Source organism: Hemitrygon akajei, unplaced genomic scaffold, assembly GCF_048418815.1.
Source record: "Hemitrygon akajei unplaced genomic scaffold, sHemAka1.3 Scf000041, whole genome shotgun sequence".
NCBI lineage: Eukaryota > Metazoa > Chordata > Chondrichthyes > Myliobatiformes > Dasyatidae > Hemitrygon > Hemitrygon akajei.
Genome location: NW_027331927.1, coordinates 2,255,596 through 2,280,093, shown reverse-complemented (window position 1 = coordinate 2,280,093; position 24,498 = coordinate 2,255,596). Strand labels below are relative to the sequence as shown.

Sequence of the window (24,498 nt, the reverse complement as noted above, 5' to 3'; positions counted from 1 at the left end):
TGGAAAAGGGTTCACCGAATGCAGGTATAGGCTGGAGTGGGGCCACTGGGGTGACCTGATTAGGTTTAGCCACAACTTGACAAGTGTGACAAATCCCAGCATTAATTTCTGGTTTACCCTGGTTATCCCTGCTACTGTTTTCGAAACTCTTATTCAGGGTAAACATAACCTTATGAGTTAAAGCAAACTGATCTGCTAATCTAGCAGACTCCTGCATAGTGGCAGCATCATTTCCATCTAAATATGTCTTTATGTCATCAGGGACGCACTTTTTGAATTCTGCAATAAAAACCAACTCTTTCAAGCTGTTAAAATCATCATTTACATTTTATTATGTGCACCAGCGGGCAATACACACAAATTTCTCATAAGCAAATTCCATATAAGTCTGGTTCACAGATTTCTACAAATTTCTAAACTTTTGCCTGTATGCTTCTAGGACCAACTCATAAGCTTTGAGCACAGCCTGCTTCACTATGTCATAATGTGTGGTGCATGGCCAGCTGGTTAAGGTGTTGAACTAGTGATCTGAAGGTCATGATTTTGAGCCTCAGCCAAGGCAGCGTGAGTGGCTTTGAGCAAAGCAGTGAACCACACACTGCTCCTGCACGTTTATAGCCCAGTGGCGATGATTGGTGCAGTATAAATAATCAGCTGCTTCATCAACTGTCAAAGCAGAATAGGCATGCTGAGCCTTCCCCTTTGTTATACTTTATGAGACAATTTTCTGTCTGTTTTTCTGCCTCTCCAGCCTCAAACTGCCTCTGCCTTTCCGCAGCCTCCATCTTTAATTTTTCTCATTTGTACTGGAGCTCAAGCTCACTAGGTTTACTTTCAGGAAACACCTCCAACTCCTCCACTTTAAACACACTCTCAGATACATAATGTTCAGCTATTATCCTCTGCATCTGTGCCCTCCTCATTGTCGATTTCACTTTAGCAAGTTTTAACCTTTCAGCAATACTCAACAACACAACCCTTCTGGCGTCCTCGAATGCCTCAGAGGCTGGCGCTTCCTGACATCGATCAACATCCATTGCTGCAAATTTTCCACACAGAAATAAATTAAAAGAGATTTCCCCAATGAAATCGATAATTAATCAATCCTCAAATTTGATTATATCCCAGATGCAGGCCCAAATTTTGTTACAAACCGTAACGTTTCAGAAATGAACCAGCAGCAACAGACTTCTACTGGAGTCTGTTTTTGATGCGAACCACAATCCTTATTAGTATCCACTTATAATATAGTAACTTAAGCAAGTTAAACAAAAGTTAACAGTGTTATGTGTAAATATTACTCCCAAACTATTGAGCTAGGGGGAAACAAGGCTTGGAGTCTTCAGGTGGTAAAGAATGAAAGTTCAGTTCATCCACAAAACAGGTGATGAGAGAGATATTTGTAATTCACGGTAAATGTCGAGAGAAGGCAGTTATGTTGAACAGCAAGGGAGATGAGGCTGAGTACAGAGCTATGGTGGAAATCTTTGTCACATGGTGCAAGCAGAATCATCTGCAGCTTAATGTGTAAAAGACTAAGGAGCTGGTGGTGGACCTGAGGAGGGTTAAGGCACCAGTGACCCCTGTTTCCATCCAAGGGGACAGTGTGGACATGGTGGAGGATTACAAATACCTGGGGATACGAATTAACAATAAACTGGACTGCTCAAAGAACACTCAGGCTGTTTACAAGAAGGGTTAGAGCCGTCTCTATTTCCTGAGGAGACTGAGGTCCTTTAACATCTGCTGGACAATGCTGAGGATGTTCTACGAGTCTGTGGTGGCCAGTGCTATCATGTTTGCTGTTGTGTGCTGGGGCAGCAGGCTGAGGGTAGCAGACACCAACAGAAACAACAAACTCATTCGTAATGCCAGTGATGAACTGGGGGTGGAACTGCACTCTCTGACGGTGGTGTCTGAAAAGAGGATGCTGTCCAAGTTGCATGCCATCTTGGACAATCTCTCCCATCTGCTCCATAATGTACTGGTTAGGCACAGGAGTACATTCAGCCAGCGACTCATTCCACCGAGATGTAACACTGAGCATCACAGGAAGTCATTCCTGCCTGTGGCCATCAAACTTTTCTAATCTTCCCTCGGAGTGTCAGACACCCTGAGCCAATAGGCTGGTCCTGGACTTATTTCCACTTGCAAAGATTAACTTATTATTATTTAATTATTGATGGTTTTATATTGCTATATTTCTACACTATTCTTGGTTGGTGTGGCTGTAACAAAACTCAATTTCCCTCAGGATCAATAAAGTACGTCTGTCTGTCTGTCTGTTCTACAGGTTCCACAGAGTTAAAATGAGAGAACAGTAGCTGTAGATTTTATCCGTCATCTTTACAAATCTACATACGAATTATCACTGAAAGTGACTTGTCATGAGGGGTATCATCTTCAAACGAATGACCACATCACACCCAGGCAAGGGTTAACACATAAGTGGTCTCCACAGGACATCCCAAATCAGATCCACTCCTATGGGTTAAATGAGTTGGCAACCACACATTCGATGTATGGTGACTGTTTAATTAACCCACCCTTGTGGGCATAGGAAAGTTCTAAACAGTGACCTTTGGCCACTAGTTCCCTGGTTTCAGTCCTTCCATTTTTCATCCGTCTCCATCTGACTCTGAGTCTCTGTGTCCTCAGTTAAAACTAAACAAGCTGCAAGCAATGTAAACAAGCTGCAAGTCAGACTGATTCACCTTCTTAATCTCTCTTAAAATGACAGTCCATATCAAATGAAACCTAGGGATTCATAACAATGGCCACTCCCCACTATGAACTGACTTGTGTTCCAGTATTTGGGATGACTGTGTGAATCCCTTCCCACAGACTGAGCAGGAAAACGGCTTCTCCCCAGTGTGAACTTGCTGATGTCTCTGTAGGTTAGCTAACTGAGTGAATCTCTTCCCACAGACTGAGTAGGTGAATGGCCTCTCCCCAGTGTGAACTCGCTGATGACTATGCAGGTTGGATGTGTGAGCGAATCTCTTCCCACATTCTGAGCAGGTGAACGGCTTCTTCCCAATGTGAACTCGATGATGTTTATGTAGATTGGATGACTGAGTGAATCTCTTCCCACATTCTGAGCAGCTGAATGGCTTCTCCCCAGTGTGAACTCGCTGATGTACCAGTAAGGTGTACGACTCAGTGAATCCTTTCCCACATTCTGAGCAGGTGAAAGGCCACTCCCCAGTGTGAACCTGCTGGTGTGCCAGTAGTTGAGACGACCGAGTGAATCCCTTCCCACACTCTGAGCAGGTGAATGGTCTCTCTCCAGTGTGAACTCGCTGATGACTATGTAGGTTGGATGAGTGAGCGAATCTCTTCCCACATTCTGAGCAGGTGAATGGCTTCTCCCCAGTGTGAACTCGCTGATGACTCAGTAGATGGGATATCTGTCTGAATCCCTTCCCACATTCTGAGCAGGTGAACGGCTTCTCCCCAGTATGAACTCGCTGATGACTCTGTAAGGTGGATGACTCAGTGAATCTCTTCCCACAGATCAAGCAGGTGAACGGCTTCTCCCCAGTGTGAACTCGCTGATGTACCAGTAAGGTGGATGACCGAGTGAATCCCTTCCCACACTCTGAGCAGGTGAACAGCCTCTCCCCAGTGTGAACACGCTGGTGTGCCATTAGGTCAGATGACTGAGTGAATCCTTTCCCAGATATTCAGCAGATCACCAGCCTTTGCCCACAGTGAACTGACTGGTGTGTCCACAGGTGGGAAGACTGACTGAATCCTTTCTCACACACAGAACAGGTGAATGGCCTTGCCCAGTGTGAACTTGCTGATGTACCTTCAATTGTGATAACCGAGTGAATCCATTCCCACTGTTTGAGCAGGTGAACAGCCTTTCTCCTATGTAAAATGACGGGTTGCCAGTTGGTCAAATGACCGAGTGAATCCCTCCCCACAGTCTGAGCCGGAAGGGTGGTCAATTGGATCCCTTGCTCCACTTCTTAAATATCTGGACAGAGACAACCAAACTGGTGTGCCGTGTTTGAACTTCCGGGAAACAAATTCCTTCTTGTTTTTAACCTGTAAAAAGATTTATAAAATCCATCAATGGGTGTAGGACAACATTTCAGATGAGATTAATTGAGTTACCAAGGTTTGATCTGGTATCACACGGTTACAGTGAGATTCTACCCAAGTTGGACAGAGAAATCATCTCCTGACTGGGCAGAGTGCTGGTATCTGGAATGACCATCAATTCCCTGATGCTCTTCCTGTTTCTATAAGAATGGGGCATTTCTGCCATTTCCAATTTGTACCTTGGCTGAGTTGGACTCTCTCCATTGGTATTATTCCCTGTTCCTGCTGAGCTGCATGGGTGCCTGGCCCCACAGTAACAAAAACAGTCTCACGCAATTAGTCTTTCTTGATGTGCATCTGCGATTTTCTTTTATGTATTATTAACTTAAAGTGCCACAGTTTTAATGCCATATGAAAAATTCCTGTTGAGGTGAATGGTTGGTCCACACAGCCGTTAAAAAGACAGTGAATTTTTGTAATATTTCACATTCTTGTAGAAAATTACAACACAGAAACAGGCCCTTTGGGCCATCTAGTCTGTGCTGAACTATTTAATCTGCCCACTCCCATACCCCTACCATGCAAGTACTTACATGAACCTCAGAAATGTTGAAATTGAGCTTCCATGCACCACTTGAGCTGGCTGCTCATTCCACACCCGGATGACTGTCTGTGTGATTAAGTTTCCCCTCATGTTCCCCTTAACATTTCACCTTTCACCCTTAACTCATGGCCTCTGGTTTTACTCCCACCCCATCTCAGTGGTAAAAGCCAGCTTGCATTTACACTATCTATGCCCCTCTATCACAATCAAATCTCCCCTCAATCTCCTACAGTCCAAGGAATAAAGTCCGGACCTGTTCAATCTCTCCTTATAACCCAAGTCCTCTAGACCTGGCAACATCCTTGTGAATTTTCTCTGAACTCTTTCAAAGTCCTTACATCTTTCCTGTAGGTTGGTGACCAAAACTGCACTCAGTACTCCAAATTAGGCCTCACCAATGTCTTCTACAGGTCAACATAACATCCATCTATTTTTGTCAGTACTTTTGTTCATGAAGGTCATTGGGCTAAAATCTTCCCTTCCATCTCTATCTAACTGTGATACCACTTTCAGTGAATTAAGGACTTTCTTCTACAAAAGGTGCCTTTCTTCTACAACACTCCTCCGTGCCCGACCAGTCACTGTGAAAGACCTCCCTTGGTAGGTCAGACCAAAGTGCAACAACTCACACTTGTCTGCATTAAATTCCTTTTTCCATTTCTCAAACCATTTTGCCAGCTGGTCCAGATTGCACTGCAAGTTTAAATGCTTTTTTGGCATTGACTAGATGGGACAAATAGCCTGTTTCTTTACTGAACTTCTCCATGGTTCTATGGCAGAGAAGCTGGCCAAACTTGTTTGGAAGGGAAAGGGTAGGAGTTACAATTGAGCAGCAGTGGCTGGAGTTTCTGGAGCAATTCAGGACCTGAGTGATTCCACAGAAGTGGAAGCATTAGTAAGACAGGAGGACACAACTGTGGCTAAAATGAGAAGCCAAAGCCAACGTAAATGTCAAAGAGAGGGCAAACAAAAGAACAAAAACTATTCGGAAGATTTGAGAAACCAAAAGAAGACAACAAAAAAAGTCAGCTGAGCTCAGTGCGTGGAATCATGATTTGTAATCATTAATGGGTCTCGGTAGCACCCAACAGTCTGAGGCATTTAGAGGAACAAAATATACGAGGCTTCAATTTCTCTTCAAAAGCAAGGTTCCCTGGACCAGTTACCTTTCAACTTTCATTTTGGCAGGCACATACAAACTCTGCATCCTCAAAAATTCACATCTGAAGGCCTCCCACTTACAGGTACTCCTTTGCCAGGAAACAGCCTGTCCCAAACACAGATGCCTTGTGCAGGAAGGCACAGAGTCGACTGTACTTCCTTAGAAGGTTGGCGTCATTCAATGTTTGTAGTGAGATGCTGAAGATGTTCTATAGGTCAGTTATGGAAAGCGCCCTCTTCTTTGTGGTGGCGTGTTGGGGAGGCAGCATTAAGAAGAGGGATGTCTCACGTCTTAATAAGCTGGTAAGGAAGGATTGCTCTGTCGTGGGCAAAGTACTGGAGAGTATAACATCAGTAGCAGAGCGAAGGGCGCTGAGTAGACTATGGTCAATTATGGAAAACCCTGAACATCCTCTACATAGCACCATCCAGAGACAGAGAAGCAGTTTCAGCGACAGGTTGCTATCGATGCAATGCTCCTCAGACAGGATGAAGAGGTCAATACTCCCCAATGCCATTCGGCTTTACAATTCAACCGCCAGGAGTAAGATATGTTAAAGTGCCAGGGTTAGGACTCAATGTATTTAAGTAAACTACTTAAGAACTTTTTAAAAGCTATTATTAATGCTTTTTGAGAGGGTGTTTTTAGATGCTGTTATGGCCTCAGCCCCCCCCCCCCCCTTGGGAGAGTCTCAAGAGAGAGAGGGCCTTACAGTCTGGAATGTGGGCTGGCCGCTCAGCCTTGGACATAGCCATTGTCTTGGGCGGCACCTTTGGGGAATGCGGACGTGACCTAAGTGCAAACCTTCAGGGCAATGTGAGATAAGTAATGGGGGGAAGATCGCCTCAAACCCCCCCACCCTGATTGACATCTACAACCCTGCCAGTCCAGATATAAAGAGGGGCTGCCGAGGCGGGGTCTCAGACGCACCAAGGAAACACACGAAGGAGAAACGCTAGAAATCCTGCGACAGCATTTTAATAGCTACAGCCGGTGGTGGGGTTCGTGTGCATCTTTTCCTTGCCTGGGATTGGCGACCCCCACAACGGAAGAACAGCTTAGCTACAGGGGAGGCCACCGATGAGCGTTCATTCCCCAACGAGGCTCCGACAAACTGAACTACTCCAGGTTGGAAACCCGATCGGGTAAACTCTTAAATCCCTCTCTCGGTCTTTCTAACAAAAGTGCACCAATGCGATACTTCCGCTGGCAACTAAGTGAAACTGCCGTGATCTAAAAGACTTTTAGATATCCAGCGAACGATATAAAATCTACATTACCCCTAGACGACGATCGAGCTTGTGTTTTGAATGATTATTATTACACCGGTGTTTTAGATTGAGTTTTGACGATGTATATGATCTGAATGTTTTGTATTAACCATACGTTTGTGCCCCTTTTTGAATAAAACGTTTGAAAATAGTAGCATCCGACTCAGCTGATCCCGCTATCTTTGCTGGTAAGTTACCTGGTTACGAGGTTATGTAACAATGCATATCATATTTTTACTGAGTTAAGTATTGTATGTAATTAGTTTTGCTACAATAAGTGTATGGGACATTGGAAAAAATGTTGAATTTCCCCATGGGGATGAATAACCTATCTATCTATCTATCAAACCACACTTGTCAGATCCTTTCTGATACCTTCAAAATTGACCTTTCTGCAATTTAGTATCTCAACCCGTGGTCCAGACCTCTGTTAATCCATATTTACTTTGAATCTCATGGCATTCTGTCACCACCCTGGATCATTTCCTAACAGCTTCTACTTTGGGAATTCTACATACTGATTAAGGGCACATTTGACAAACTTTACCCGAGATAGATAGATAGATAGATAGATAGATAGATAGATAGATAGATAGATAGATAGATAGATAGATAGATAGATAGATAGATAGATAGATAGATAGATAGATAGATAGATAGATAGATAGATAGATAGATAGATAGATAGATAGATAGATAGATAGATAGATAGATAGATAGATAGATAGATAGATAGATAGATAGATAGATAGATAGATACTTTATTCATCCCCATGGGGAAATTCAACATTTTTTCCAATGTCCCATACACTTGTTGTAGCAAAAACTCATTACATACAATACTTAACTCAGTAATAATATGATATGCATCTAAATCACTAACTCAAAAAGCATTAATAATAGCTTTAAAAAAAAGTTCTTAAGTCCTGGCAGTTGAATTGTAAAGCCTAATGGCATTGGGGAGTATTGACCTCTTCATCCTGTCTGAGGAGCATTGCATCGACAGTAACCTGTCGCTGAAACTGCTTCTCTGTCTCTGGATGGTGCTATGTAGAGGATGTTCAGGGTTTTCCATAATTGACCGTAGCCTACTCAGTGCCCTTCGCTCAGCTATCGATGTTAAACTCTCCAGTACTTTGCCCACGACAGAGCCCGCCTTCCTTATCAGCTTATTAAGACGTGAGGCGTCCTTCTTCTTAATGCTTCCTCCCCAACACGCCACCACAATGGAGTCGCAGTCAATATATGGAAAGTTAAAATCACTTACTGGAACAACCTTTGGTTCTTGGCATGGTCTGCAATCTCTCTACAAATATCTCTAAATCCCTCAGACTGTTGAGTGTAAACAAGCCCCTATAATGGCTACAATATCATAATTCCCTGTCCTGAGCTCATCGGGCTTTCCTACGATGCTTCTTGCATTGTGATATACACAGCTCAGCACATTCATCGCACCATGCTCAACCATTTGATTGCTGACTCTGTCTGAGGTCTGAACAACATCTGACTTGTGTCAAGAAAACAAAGGAGCTGATTGTGGACTGCAGGAGGAATGGAGACACTCTAACCCCTGTTGACATCAAAGGATCTGGGGCTGAGAGGGTGAAAAGCTTTAAGATCCTCGGCATAAACATCGCCAAGCATCTCACATGGTCTGTACATACCGGCTGTGTTGTGAAAAGAGCACAGCAGCACCTCTTTCACCTCAGATAATTGAAGAAGTTGGGAATGGGGCCCGAAATCCTGAGGACTTTCTACAGGGACACAATTGAGAGCATCCTGACTGGCTGCATCACTGCTTGGTATGGGAACTGTACTTCCCTTAATCTCAGGAACCTGCAGAGATTGGTGCGGGTCAGCCCAGCGCATCTGTAGATGTGAACTTCCCACTATTCAGGACATTTACAGAGACAGGTGTGGAAAAAGGGCCCAAAAGATATTGGGGACCCAATTCACCACAACCACAAACTGTTCCTGCTGCTACCATCCAGGAAACGGTACCACAGCAAAAGGACCAATAGGCTCCAGGACATCATCTTTTACCAGGCCATCAGACTGATTAATTCATGCTGATACAATTGCATATCTATGTTATACTAACTGTTCTATGCACAAACTATTTATTATAAATTACTATAAATTACACATTGCACATTTAGATGGAGATGTAACGTAAAGACTTCTACTCCTCATGTATATGTATGTAAGAAAGTCAATTCAATTCAAATCACCCTGTTCTGTCATTCTGGCTCCCATTCCCCCTACAAATTATTTTAACCACATCAGCACCCCCCTCCACCACACTTGCTCTCACACCCTTACCACGAGGATATTAGTCCCCTTCCTGTTCTGTTCCCCTAACTAATGAGTCCCCTATCACTCCTTTGACTTTCCTCTGCCAGGTAATCCCCCCCAATACTTTCTAAAGTGTTCCACCTGTTGTTTTGTGGGATGGCCACAAGAGTGCTCTGCGATGGGTATGTAACCTCATTCCCCTTCCTGACTCTCACCCAGCTTCCTGTGTCCTGCACCTTGGGTGTAACTCACCTCTCTTCATATCTATCACCCCCTCCAACTCCTGAATGATCTGGAATTCATCCATTTCCAGTTCCAACTCCTTAAAGTGCCGGGTTACAAGCGGCAGCTGGATGCACATCTTGGAGGTCTCACCACCTTCCCACCAATGTCCCCTCTAATTTGTAATGACAAGTGTGCACATAAACCATGTACTGTGTATTTTTTTACCCAGTGACAACATGTGCACAGTGAATTTTATATAGAGAGGTATTCAAGTTCACAGCTAGCAAATCACTGTCAATAAAAACCTTGATCTCCTCTAGGTTCTATCGAGTTCATCTGCACTCTCACACAACCTATGTAGCAGGCCTATAGCGGGTTATGAAGGATTTTCTCACCAGAGCTTTTGCACACTGTCCATATGTGACTTGCTTGCTAAATGACGCTTTAAAAAGTCAGATTTCCAAATTTCACTCCACTTCTTCCCATTTGCAAATTCTCCAGCAACTTTTGCATCACCACAATACAGACAGGTAACAGCAGTTTCTGTGTTGTACATAAATATTTCCCCTGAACCCTCCCCCAATGACTGACGGTGGTGAACTCAGTGATGGCAATCCCAATGAATATGAAGGGAAGGGCAGTTCTCTGTCTCACTGGAGTCTGGCACATTTGTGATGTGAAAGCTACTTGTTGCCCAGGACAAAGGTGTTTGATATCATTACGTACCCAGAGAGAATGGGTCAAAACATGTTCTCACCGGTAGAGAAGTTCAGAACAGGAGGAGGTAGAACAAACAACACACACACAAAATGCTGGAGGAACTCAGCAGGTCGGGCAGCATCTATGGAAAAGACTACTAATGCTGAGTTCCTCCGGCATTTTGTGTGTGTCGCTTGGATTTCCAGCATCTGCAGATTTCCTCTTCTTTGTGATTGGAGGTAGAACAAAGGTAATTTTCTCAACAGGTGATGTAAAAGATTTTGTTCCCTTTCTCCGAGTTCATAATCCTTGCATAAAGACAGCTGGAGCTCAGCTCTGTCTGAGAGATCCATCGGTTCCCATTCCCTCATCAGCCGGAAGCTCCCCGGGGCCCGTGTACGGATCGTGGGGCTGAGAGACAGGGAAGAGAGCATGTCGGTCCCAGGATTGCGGGTCATGTTGTGTCCGGATTTCACAGGAATTGACCCAAAGTCGGTGTTTAAGATAAATGCTCTTAACGGCAGCCGACATTTTCAAAGCCTTCTGTGTACTGCGCGCATGCTTTAAACTCGGGGACGTCCTCAGCCTGACGCCTGCGCATTTCATCAGCGCTTCAGCGCCGGCGAAATTCTTAACGCATGGCCCTATGGGTAATCACGGTGCCATTAAACATTTCTGCAAGCACCGGTTCAATGTCCATACTCATTCTTTTTCCCTGTGTATAGAAAAATCAGTAGCTGTTTTAACTCAGAAAGCGGCTCCCATAAACAATATACTCAATATCAATGTGTATCTAATGCCAAAGTAAAATGCAGGTATAAAACACAGGAGATTCTGCAGTTGCTGGAAATACAGAGACACACACACACAAAACGCTGGAGGAACTCTGCAATTCAGAGAGCAACTAAGCAGCGGAGTACACAGTCTAGGCATGCTGAAGGGGCTCTGCCTAAACGTTCTGTATTTATTCCTCTCCACATTTGCTGCCTGAAATTAACCACCATTATTTCGGTCAACCAGTTTCCAAACGTTTCTGATCTTTCTTTTGTAGCCACATCGTGCTGGTCTTATTCATCCTCCTCCTCTGGACCCCATCTCTCTCTGGAGCCCCTGACTCAGGCTGGCAATTCTTCGGTTTCTGACTCTGCACCATCGGAGATTCACTCGCTAGTCTGCTGTCAGACTTTAGAGGTGCTTTGTGTTACGAGACCGCAGGTTCGTTTACTATGAGTGTCACTTTAAGTGCCTGAGTGAGGCGGGGCTGTGACGTCAAAAACAAGGAGAAAGAGAGAGAATGTCACAACCACAGTGAGCTCATCGTCTTATTCAGTCTGGAGAAAATCATGCAGGAAATTCATGCAGGTGTGTAAGATGATGAGAGGCATTGGTCGTGTGGATTGCCAGAGGCTTTTTCCCAGGGCAGAAATGGCTAACACGAGGGGGAATAGGTTTAAGCTGCTTGGAAGTAGGTACAGAGGAGATGTCAGAGCTAAGTTTTTTAAGCAAAGAGTGGTGTGTGTGTGGAATGCACAGCCAGCGACGGTGGTAGAGGCTGATGCAATAGGGTCTTTTAAGAGACTCTCAGATAGGTACATGGAGCTTAGGAAAATAGGTGGCTATGTGGGAGGGTAATTCTAAGCAGCTTCTAGAGTAAGATACATGGTCGGCACAGCAATGTGGGACAAAGCATCAGTAATGTGTTGTGCATTTATATGTTTCCATGAAATTCATGGGAAATCTCTTATCCCACGGAGTGGTGACGAGTTGCAACCTGTCATCTCAGGGAGAGTGAGAGGGGAACGACAGGGAGAGATTTTGATATACGGATATGGAACAGAAACATGGGCAGGAACCAGAAGGGCTGAGTGGCCTTTCTAGTGTACATTGTGAGTGTGGTAGAGACAGTAAGTACCTGAGACACGGGATTTGATACAGAACTGATTTATCGTTCACAGATCCACAATATTAAACGCCTGTCTAGATTAAGACTAACATCAGCAGAACGGACACCTCCAATGCTCAGTGACCAGGGTTTAGTCCTGGGTGCGATGAGCAGCCACAAGAACTGCAGAATCTGACAGTAACAGTCCCTCATGAACCTGCAGCTGCCTTCAGTCACCGTGATGGCTAAACTTTTAACACAGAGATGATTTGAACTTCCTCCCTGATGTAGGAGCGCTCAGACCGAAGTTGTAGGGGAGAAGGGGGAAAAAAGAGATAATAAAGTTGTTTGCACCGTTCGGGATAAACAGAGAGGAAGGGGGGAAAGTTTCTTGAATGCATCTATTTTAATGCTAGGAGCATTGTAAGAAAGGTCGATGAGCTTAGAGAATGGACTGACAACTGGAAATATGATGTTGTATCTATTAGTGAAACATGGTTGCAGGAGGCGTGTGATTGGCAACTAAATATTCCTGGATTTCATTGCTTCTGGTGTGATAGAATCAGAAGGGCAAGAGGGGGAGGTATTGCAATGCTTGTCCGAGAAAATATTATAGCAGTGCTTTGACAGGATAGATTACAGGGCTCATTTAGGGAGCTTATTTGGGTGGAATTGAGGAATGGGAAAGGTATAGTAACACTTATAGGGGTGTATTATAAATGACCTAATTGGGAGTGAGAATTAGAGGAGGAAATTTGTAAGGAGATAGCAGATATTTGTAGTAAGCAGAAGGTTGTGATTGTGGGAGATTTTAATTTTCCACACATAGAAACATAGAAAACAGGTGCAGGAGTAGGCCATTAGGCCCTTCAAGCCTGCACCGTCATTCAGTATAATCATGCCTGATCATCCAACTCAGAACCCTGTACCTGCTTTCTCTCCATATCCCTGATCCCTTTAGCCACAAGGGCCATATCCAACTCCCTCTTAAATATAGCCAACGAACTGGCCTCAACTGTTTCCTGTGGCAGAGAATTCCACAGATTCTTCACTCTCTGTCCGATGTTGGAGAAGTCCAGAACGAGGGGTTACAGTTTAAGGATAAAGGGGAAGACTTTTAGGACCAAGATGAGGAAAAACTTCTTCACACACAGAGTGGTGAATCTGTGGAATTCTCTGCCACAGGAAACAGTTGAAGCCAGTTCATTGGCTATATTTAAGAGGGAGTTAGATATGGCCCTTGTGGCTAAAGGGATTGGGGTTTGGAGAGAAAGCAGGTACAGGGTTCTGAGTTGGATGATCAGCCATGATCATACTGAATGGCGGTGCAGGCTCGAAGGGCCGAATGGCCTACTCCTGCACCTACTTTCTCTGTTTCGATGCTTCTATTCACCGTCAACCCTTTAAAATTCATTTGCCAGTCTGTCTTAGCTAATTCATGTCTCATATCTTCAAAGTTGCCCTTCTTTAAGTTCAGAACATTTGGTTCTGAATTAACTATGTCACTCTCCATCTTAATGAAAAATTCCACCATATTATGGTCACTCTTACACAAGGGACCTCGCATGACAAGATTGCTAATTAACCCTTCCTCATTGCTCAATACCCAGTCTAGAATGGCCTGCTCTCTAGTTGGTTCCTCGACATGTTGGTTCAGAAAACCATCCCGCACACATTCTAAGAAATCCTCTTCCTCAGCACCCTTACCAATTTGGTTCACCCAATCTATATGTAGATTGAAGTCACCCATTATAACTGCTGTTCCTTTTTTGCACGCATTTCTAATTTCCTGTTTAATGCCATCCCCAACCTCACTACTACTGTTAGGTGGCCTGTACACAAATCCCACCAGCGTTTTATGCCCCTTAGTGTTACGCAGCTCTACCCATATCGATTCCACATCCTCCAGGCTAATGGCCTTCCTTTCTATTGCGTTAATCTCTTCTCTAACCAGCAACGCTATCCCACCTCCTTTTCTTTCCTGTCTATCCCTCCTGAATATTGAATATCCCTGGATGTTGAGCTCCCATCCTTGGTCACCCTGGAACCATGTCTCTGTGATTCCAACTATATCATATTCATTAATAACTATCTGCACATTCAATTCATCCACCTTATTACGAATGCTCCTTGCATTGACACACAAAGCCTTCAGGCTTGTTTTTACAACACTCTTAGCCCTTATACAATTATGTTGAAAAGTGGCCCTTTTTGATTTTTGCCCTGGATTTGACTGCCTGCCACTTTTACTTTTCACCTTACTACTTTTTGCTTCTACTCTCATTTTGCACCCCTCTGTCTCTCTGCACTTGTTCCTATCCCCCTGCCACATTAGTTTAAATCCTCCTGAACAACAGTAGCAAACGCTCCCCCTAGGACTAGGAGGAGGGACAGCCCTCAGTGATTCCTGTGTATGCACCCTGGAAGCCTCAAGAAATGATAATGATCATGAATCAGGCCCCAGATAGAAAAGAAAAACCAGCACAGTTTGCTCAGTGTGTCCACAGTACTACACAAATGTTTAATGCGACTCTGCAAGATTTACTCAGTCTCTGCTGCATGATTCTCTCAGGTGATGAGGGGTGGAAATGGAAGGCAGAATTGAGATACCAAACCTATCAGGAGTTACAGGCGGGAAACCATAATGAGAATGAACAGACAGACCAGATTATTCAAGCCTTGGAAAGGGCTCTCCAGCAACCTGTAAACATCACCAAAGTACCTGAATGCAAACCTAAGCCTGGGGAATGGGGACCAGACTATTGAGAGCGATTTGTGGCCTGCTACGGCACCTTCGCAGGAGACCAAGCCTTTAATGAAGGGAATCTGTCCCCCCAGTTCAATGCCCTACTGCTCCAATGCTTACCAACTAAGTTAGCCAACATGATTAAAACAAATAAAATGGATTGGCCAGAGAATGACCAAAATCGAATGCGACGAGCTTTGACATATCATTAGGACCCAACTTTCGAATCTCGATCAACCCTGAAGGAAACTAATATTAAAGGTGAATATGCTCAGCGGGAAGAAGGACGCGAGCGGGCTATATCTGAGGAACAGAAATGGGAACAAAAACCTACCAAGAGACAGGTGGGGACAACAACCTGTTTAGAAACTGACAAGAAGTTGCTTCCAACCGTGAGTGCCAACCCTCAGGAAGAGCCCAATGTAATATTGCAAGTTGCTGGAATTCCAGTTCTGTTTATGATTGATATGAGGGCAACCACAACCACTCTCGATCAGGAAATAGTATCGGAAAAGGGATTCCAGCTATCAGATGCTACAATCACTTTGTCTGGGTTCGAAGGCACGGAACGTACGTATTCACGTACCCAGCCACTGCAGGTGGAATTCCAGGGGAACCAGTGTGAGGTTTCAATTACAGTCACCACCAGACGGGGGTGTAATCTCGTAGGGAGAGACTAGCTCTGTCCATTGGAAGTCGAGATTCTATGCACGGACAAGGATATCATGCTGGAAGTGCGAACAACTGATAGATTCCTCAGTTTCTGACCACACAGTGGTGGGCACTTTATCTGGACTCCAGCACATTTGAACCCCTTCTGCTAGCGGCCGACTCTCATGTGACTCTGTGTTATGACCCTACGTGGTGCTCAACTGAGGAAAGCTAATATTATGCACCCCTCGAGGGACAGAAATTCCCAGTCATGGTGATTGGAGAGGTTAAAGGAAGAGACAGCATTGCATTTCTTGCTGAAGTTCCAGATTTCTTTTGGCGACAGACAGGATTGGTGGTTCCCCATACCACCATCAGGGTTTGCCCTGGGTTCAAGCCAAAGAGCCTAGGGCTCCTTGCCTACACCCTGACGAAACAGGCCTCCAGCACCAGGAGCCTGGCAAGACTTTGCCGTGGGCCAACTCCAATACTGGAAGGAGTCTGAGGTGAGAACAGGACATCTGGTAAGACATTCTTTTAATAGTGACTGAACCCAAGACGTTATACCCCATCTCTGGGCAATTTCAGTTCATGAAGTCAGCCCTCCTGTCCGGATCACAGTGAAAGAAGGACAGACTCTCCCATCCATTCTGCAATACCTCCTCTAGCCCATCCGGATCACAGTGAAAGAAGGACAGACTCTCCCATCCATTCTGCAATACCCCCTCTAGCCTGTCCGGATCACAGTGAAAGAAGGACAGACTCTCCCATCCATTCTGTAATACACCCTCTAGCCCATCCGGATCACAGTGAAAGAAGGACAGACTCTCCCATCCATTCTGTAATACACCCTCTAGCCCGACCGGATCACTGTGAAAGAAGGACAGACTCTCCCATCCATTCTGCAATACCCTCTCTAGACCGTCCGGATCACAGTGAAAGAAGGACAGACTCTCCCATCCATTCTGCAATACCCCCTCTAGCCTGTCCGGATCACAGTGAAAGAAGGACAGACTCTCCCATCCATTCTGCAATACCTCCTCTAACCCATCCGGATCACTGTGAAAGAAGGACAGACTCTCCCATCCATTCCGCAATACTCCCTCTAGCCCGTCCGGATCACTGTGAAAGAAGGACAGACTCTCCCATCCATTCTGCAATACCCCCTCTAGCCCATCCGGATCACTGTGAAAGAAGGACAGACTCTCCCATCCATTCCGCAATACCTCCTCTAACCCATCCGGATCACTGTGAAAGAAGGACAGACTCTCCCATCCATTCCGCAATACCCCCTCTAGCCCATCCGGATCACTGTGAAAGAAGGACAGACTCTCCCATCCATTCCGCAGAACCCCGTCTAGCCTGAGGCAACGTTTTATGAGGAAGGAAACGCTTGTGGATCCAGCAGGATAACAATATTCCGACTATGCAATAGTGATGGACAGTGAAGTAATTGAACAGGCCTCTTTTGAAGCAGCTGTCTCCGCCCAGAAGGCTGAGCTGTTTGCTCTGACTCGTGCCTGTATCCCAGCAACAGACTAAAGTGGGAACGTTTACACAGACTCCCGTTATGCATTTGGAATTGTACATGACTACAGGGCTCTCTGGGAACATCGGGATTCCTGACTTCCTCTGGCCACCCCATTAGTAATGTCACTTTTGTAAACAACTTACACACCACTCTACAGCTACCTCGAGTTTTGTTCTTCTCAGGGGGACACCTCTGAGGAGGAGTGAAAACTGTGGTCCCAGATGGGGTGCCAGAAAGACCCCAACCTAGGTTTTTGGATCACCCCAGTGGGACAGGTTTGGGTTCCTACACAGTTTTTACCAATATTGGTCGATTATATACATAATTGTACACACCTGGGAAAGGAGGGAATGGTTGGTATCCTGTACCCTGCACATCGGGTATGACTCCCTTGACAGGTGGATCTTTTTTGTGTCTACAAGTTGATTTTATTGAATTGCCTAGAGTACATTGCTATAGATACTGCTTAGTTACTATAGATGTGTTTAGTAGATGGATTGAAGCTATTCCAACTACCATTAATACTGCTGTGACTGTTGTGAAGGTATTATTATGGGATATAATTCCCAGGTACAAGCCAGAGATGCTGAGTTCAACAATGGCCCACACTTTATGGTGAAAGTAAATGAAGGAGTATGTAATGAACTAGCTATCCAGCAACAATTCCACTGTGTACACCACCCACGGGCCGCTGGCAGAGTGGAAAGAGCTAATGGCACTCTGAAGAGTAAACTGGTCAGACTAACAGCGGAGACTGGACCCACTTGGTTGAAGGTCCGACCATTAGCCCGATTCCACATGAGAGTTACCCCACAGGGGAAAACAGGGTTGTCACCAGCTGAAATCATTTCCAGACGGCTCATGAGGACACCCTGGGTACAAAGTCTCAGGATTAAAGGCAAAGTGAATAAGAATAAGGAACCTTGGTTCTCGATGGATATTGGAACTCTGATAAAGAAGAGAGAGATGTATGACATGTATAAGAAACAGGGAGCAAAGAAGGTACTTGAGTAGTATAAAAAGTGCAAACAAATACTTCAGGAAGAAATCAGGAGGGCTGAAAGAAGACATGAGGTAGTGTTGGCAGTCAAGGTGAAGGATAGTAAGAGCTTCCACAGGTATATTAATAGCAAAAGGATAGTTATGGGATAAAATTGGTCCTCTTGAAGATCAGAGCGGTTGGCTATGTATGGAACCAAAAGAAATTGGGGAGATGTTAAATGGTTTTTTTGTGTCTGAATTTACTAAGGAAACTGGCATGGAGTCAATGGAAATAAGGCAAACAAGTATTGAGGTCATGGAACCTATACAGATAGAAGAGGAGGAGGTGCTTGCTATCTTGAGGTGAGTAGATAAATCTCCAGGACCTGACAGGGTATTCCCTCGGACCTTGAAGGAGACTAGTGTTGAAATTGCAGGGGCCCTGGCAGATATATTTAAATGTCGTTATCTATGGGTGAGGTGCCAGAGGATTGGAGGATAGCTCATGTTGTTCCGTTGTTTAAAGCAGGCTCTAAAAGTAATCCAGGAAATTATAGGCTGGTAAGTTTGATGTCGGTCATGGGTAAATTATTGGAAGGAGTACTAAAAGATAGGATTGACAATTGTTTCGACAGACAGGGACTTATTACGGAGAGTCAACATGGCTTTGTGCCATGTTTAACAAATATATTAGAGAGTTTCGAGGAGGTTACAAGGAAAGTTGATGAAGGCAAGGCAGTGGATGTAGTGGACTTCAGTAAGGCCTTTGACAAGGTCCCGCATGGGAGGTTAGTTAGGAAGATTCAGTCACTAGGTATACATTGTGTGGTAGTAAATTTGATTGGGAATTGAGAATGGGAGAAGTCAGAGAGTGGTAGTGGACGATTGCTTCTCTGTGTGGAGGACTGTGACTAGTGGTGTGCCACAGGGATCAGTGCTGGGTCCATTGTTATTTGTCATCTATATCAATGATCTGGATGATAATTTGGTAAATTGGATCTGCAAATTTGTTGATGATACAAAGATTGGAGGTGTAGTGGACAGTGAGGAAGGTTTTCAAAGCTTGCAGAGGGATCTGGACCAGCTGGAAAAATGGGCTGAAAAATGGCAGATGTAGTTTAATATAGACAAGTGTGAGGTGTTGCACTTCGGAAGGAAAAACCAAGGTAGAACATACAAGGTAAATGGCAGGGCACTGAGGAGTGCACTAGAACAGAGGGATCTAGGAATACTGATAGAAAATTCCCTAAAAGTGGCATCACAGGTAGATAAGGCAGTAAAGAGAGCTTTTGGTACATTGGCCTTTATAAATCAAAGTATTGATTATAAGAGTTGGAATGTTATGGTGAGGTTGTATAACGTATTAGTGAGGCCAAATTTGGAGTATTGTGTGCAGTTTTGGTCACTTAATTACAGGAAGGATATTAATAAGGTTGAAAGAGTGCAGAGAAGGTTTACAAGGATGTTGCCGGGACTTAAGAAACTGAGTTACAAAGGTGGAATAGGTTAGAACTTCATTCTTAGGAGTGTAGAAGAATGAGGGGAGACTTGATAGAGGTATATAAAATTATGATGGGTATAGATAGAGTGAATGCAAGCAGGCTTTTTCCACTGAGGCTAGGGGAGAAAAAAACCCAGAGGACATGGGTTAAGGGTGAAGGGTGAAAAGTTTAAAGGGAATATTGCGGGGGGGGGGGAGCTTCTTCACAACTGTGTCTGACTGGTACTGGCATAACTGGTTCTTCTGGGCACATTCAGTCTCACTCCCAACTATTTCCTACCTTCCTTTGTACAGGTATGTAATGTCTAAAGGACCGGTGTTTGAGTAAATGGGACTCACCAAACTTTCTCCTGACTGACTCACTGGAATCTCCTAGTCAGATGGGTTCTATCCGGTTGATGCTCTCAATCCTCGGGCTGGTTCACTTGTTGCTGTTCCCTCGTCTTCAGTCGTGCTTTGCCTCCAGTTGGGGTTTTTCTTCCAATAAACCTCTCAGTGCAGGTCTAACTTTAACCAGAGAGATAATGAAGCACATTAACAATGAAAAGGAGAACCAAACATTTCTGCTTAATGTTACTAAGAACAAAACTCACTGAAATTTAAACACTGAAGGCAGATGTAATGATATTTTATTGTCCCTCACATGTCACAAAACGATATGGGATAAGAAGGAGCCATCATTCAATCAGGAACAGAATTATGTGATTCAATCCATCTGGTCTGCCCACCACTCAAGCACTCAACCAGGGCTGATTTTTATTCCAACATCATATTCCTGCCTTCCTCCTGTAACCCTGAAGCTACCCAGCAATCATCAGGATATTAATCTTCACAAATATACCCAAATGGCAGCCTCAAACAAATTCTGCGGCAACAAATTCCACATATCAGACATCTTTTTAAAAAAAAAATTATTAGTTTTTCAAAACATTTTACAAAATTAAAAACCCCAAATCCCAATGAGGAGCATTAATACAGTGCTAGATTAAGCATACAATAACAATATGCTACAAAGGAAGAGACTTTAACAAAAAAGCACCTAAATTAAAGACAAGTGAGCTTAGTCTCCTCCCCAAGCCCCACAACACAAGAAAAAAACAACAACACCAGACCAACCACCACACAGTATAAAGAGTATAAGTCCGGACAGTCAAACTCCCAGACTGTGAATACACTTAGCAACAGAGGATAATAATGCCTGCTACCAGAAAAAAAAGAGGGAGCTGAAAGCAAGGGACCGAAAAGAAGAAAAAAAAAGAAAAAATAACCCTAGTCAAGAGGAAGGTTATGAAAGTACTCGATAAAAGGTCCCCAGACCTTATGGAACTTTAGATCCGAATTAAGAACTGAATAATGAATTTTTTCGAGGTCCAAGCAGGCCATAATGTCGTTAAGCCATTGATATCAGACATCTTTTGGCCAAAAATATGTTTCTCATCTCAGTTTTAAAGGGAAGCAACTTTATTCTGAGACCGTGCTCTTCAGTTTGCATATAAGGAGAAGGTGGGAGTGGAGGATGCTATCACGTATTTGCTGCACAAATCATTCTCTCACCTAGAGGGGGTCAGTTGTGCTGTGAGGATTACATTCCTTGACTTCTCTAGTGCCTTTAACACCATCCAGCCCAAGATCTTAAGGCACAAACTAACGGAGATGGGAGTAGACTCTCACATGGTGGATTGGATAGTGGACTACTTGACAGATAGACCTCAGTATGTGCGGTTGGGAGACTGTAGGTCTGACACGGTGGTCAGCAGCACAGGGGCGGCGCAGGGAACCGTACTCTCTCCGGTCCTGTTCACCCTGTACACATCAGACTTCCAATATAACTCAGAGTCCTGCCATGTGCAGAAGTTCGCTGATGACACGGCCATAGTGGGCTGTGTCAGGAATGGACAGGAGGAGGAGTGTAGGAAACTGATACAGGACTTTGTGATATGGTGCAACTCAAACTACCTGCGTCTCAATATCACCAAGACCAAGGAGATGGTGGTGGACTTTAGGAGATCTAGGCCCCATATGGAGCCAGTGATCATTAATGGAGAACGTGTGGAGCAGGTTAAGACCTACAAGTATCTGGGAGTACAGTTAGACGAGAAGCTTGACTGGACTGCCAACACAGATGCCTTGTGCAGGAAGGCACAGAGTCGAATGTACTTCCTAAGAAGGTTGGCGTCATTCAATGTCTGTAGTGAGATGCTGAAGATGTTCTATAGGTCAGTTGTGGAGAGCGCCCTCTTCATTGTGGTGGCGTGTTGGGGAGGAAGCATTAAGAAGAGGGACGCCTCACGTCTTAATAAGCTGGGAAGGAAGGCGGGCTCTGTCGTGGGCAAAGTACTGGAGAGTTTAACATCGGTAGCTGAGCGAAGGGCGCTGAGTAGGCTACGGTCAATTATGGATAACTCTGAACATCCTCTACATAGCACCATCCAGAGACAGAGAAGCAGTTTCAGCGACAGGTTACTATCGATGCAATGCTCCTCAGACAGGATGAAGAGGTCAATACTCCCCAATGCCATTAGGCTTTACAATTCTACCGCCAGGACTTAAGAACTTTTTAAAAGCTATTATTAATGCTTTTTGAGATAGTGATTTAGATGCATATCATATTTTTTACTGAGTTAAGTATTGTATGTAATTAGTTTTGCTACAACAAGTGTATGGGACATTGGAAAAAAAGTTGAATTTCCCCATGGGGATGAATAATCTATCTATCTATCTATCTGTCAGATCACAGACTCTCTGTCTAATAGAAACATCCTCTCCATGTCCACTGTATCCAGGCTTTTCAACATTTGGTAAATTTACTTAACCATACATCCCTCCACCACCCCCACCGTCCCTCTGAACTCCATTGAGCACAGGTCCAGAACCATCAAATGCTCCTCATACATAAAGCCGATCATTCCTGAGATTATTCTTGTAAGCCTTGTTAGCAACAACTGCACTGTACACATTTCCAGGAATAACAGTCAAATCGGTTCCAGGATAATTTACAGGGAAAAGTTGCACTTCCGTTACTGTTATACTATCACTCCATTTCCAGGTTAAAACAGGTCTATTTCAGGAAATTTGTTTACAGATCCTCTCTTGTACATACTGGACCGGCCGCCGTCGCTGGGCTATGAACGTGCAGGAGTAATGTGTGGCTAAATGCCTTGCTGAAGGACACAACAGGCTGCGGGGAGCTGAGGCTCGAACCATTCTCCCCCAAGACTTCCCAGTCCCTCGGTAAAGAGGGCAGTGAAATCAAAGATCCCCACAACCTGGGACGTTCTCCTTTCTCACCCACCCCAGTCCGGAAGAAGACACAACAGCCATAAAGCTCCAGAACAAATGCGAGAAGCCTCAGGAAGCGATGCGAGTTCGGGGAAGTTAATGGCACTCAGTGAGCAAAATCACACCACGTGATTTGGCGTCACAAAGCGGAGGGCGGGGCGAATCTGCGGCACACAGCCTCACGTGACCTGTCGGCGGGACTACCATTTCAATTCTGAGGAAACAGACAGCCTGGGCTCCTGGTTTGGATCGTTCAATGCAGATTCAGTGAAGTGGACACATTTCTGACGAGCCCAGATAGTTGGGAAACAAATGAATTCCTGGCCCACAGTTCAGGGCTCACGGCCAACATCGGATCTCCCCGCTCGGGATCGGTCTCAATACTCACCGATGGGAAAGTGATATCTTCGGCCCGCAGACAGTGATCCCGACGGAAGAGACGAAAGTCTTTCCTGAACACACAGCCGACCCACTTCAGCTCTGAGCGGAGAGGAAAACACCGTGCACCCGGAGACTGTGAACATGCGCGAAGAGATTGTTACATCATCAGGAGGCGGGGCCTCGGAAACAGACACGCAGATGCTGCCCATCTGCGGTTATATGGGAGGGACAAACGGGATCACGTGTCAGGATTGGCGACACCCCCTCCCCACCCAGGCAGAGACTCCAGCTACTCATTAGTCTGTGGAAAGAAGCAAACTTGCCGCTCACATCTCCTCTCACCTTAAATGTATGAGACATTTCAACCCCCAGGAAAAATATATCGTCTGTCCACTCGATCTATTCCTCTCGTAATCTTATAAACGTTCATCCAGTCTCACCCCAGCCTGCGCCGCTCTGGAGAAAACAACACAAGTTTGTCCAGCCTCTCGTTATAGCTCATGGCCTCTAATCCAGGCAGTATCCTGGTAAACCTCTTCTCCGCCCTCTGCGAAGCCCCGTCATCCTTCCGAGAATGGGGGCGACCAGAACTGTATGAAACACTCCAGATGTGGTCTAACTAGTTTTATAAAACTGTGTTACGAAATGTAACGTTTTAAAAACGAACCAGCAGCAATAGAGTTCACACTGGAGTCTGGTTTTGATGGTTAAAACCATTCTCTTTATTAGGATCTACTTATAGTAACTTAATGAAATAAAGGAAAGTTAACAGTGTTATGTGTATATATGTGTAAATATAACTCCCAGACTATCGAGCCTGAGGGAACAAAGCTCAGAGTCTTGAGATGGTAAAGTAGGAAAGTTCAGAAATCCACGGAATAAATGATGGGAGAGAGATATTTGTAATCCAGGGTGAAACGTAGAGAAAAGGCCGTTACTTCAAAATAACCGCCGACGACGTTCTTATCCGTTGAATCCGTCACAGACCAGTTATCAGCGAAAGTGACCTGTCACAGGAATACCGTCTTCCAGGGGTTACGACACAGCATACCCAGGCAAGGGTTAACACAATATATTCCACAATCCACTCCTATGGATTATACGAAGTGACAGACACACACGTTCGTTGTCGTTCTGTGTACTGATGATCAACCCACTCTTGTGGGCATAGGAGAGTTCCAAGCCTCAGCTGCGACTAACTGAAGCGATCAGCTTTTCCAGTCTCTCATTCTCTCCC

At 44.7% G+C, this 24,498-nt stretch overlaps 1 protein-coding gene and 1 long non-coding RNA gene across 3 annotated transcripts in view; one reads left to right on the top strand and one right to left on the bottom strand.

The window, feature by feature from the left end:
- The window catches only part of LOC140720303 (uncharacterized), a 1,203,583-nt gene that overhangs the window by 804,801 nt on the left and 374,284 nt on the right, over positions 1-24,498 (top strand). The gene's annotated exons all lie outside the window — the stretch shown is intronic.
- LOC140720338 (uncharacterized) lies at positions 309-23,406 on the bottom strand. Its single transcript, XM_073035200.1, has 3 exons — positions 23,269-23,406; positions 19,941-20,108; positions 309-4,056 (listed from the first exon to the last, which is right to left on the bottom strand). Exon 3 carries the CDS (start codon positions 3,648-3,650, stop codon positions 2,766-2,768), a length of 885 nt encoding a protein of 294 aa, XP_072891301.1. The 5' UTR covers positions 3,651-4,056; positions 19,941-20,108; positions 23,269-23,406; the 3' UTR covers positions 309-2,765.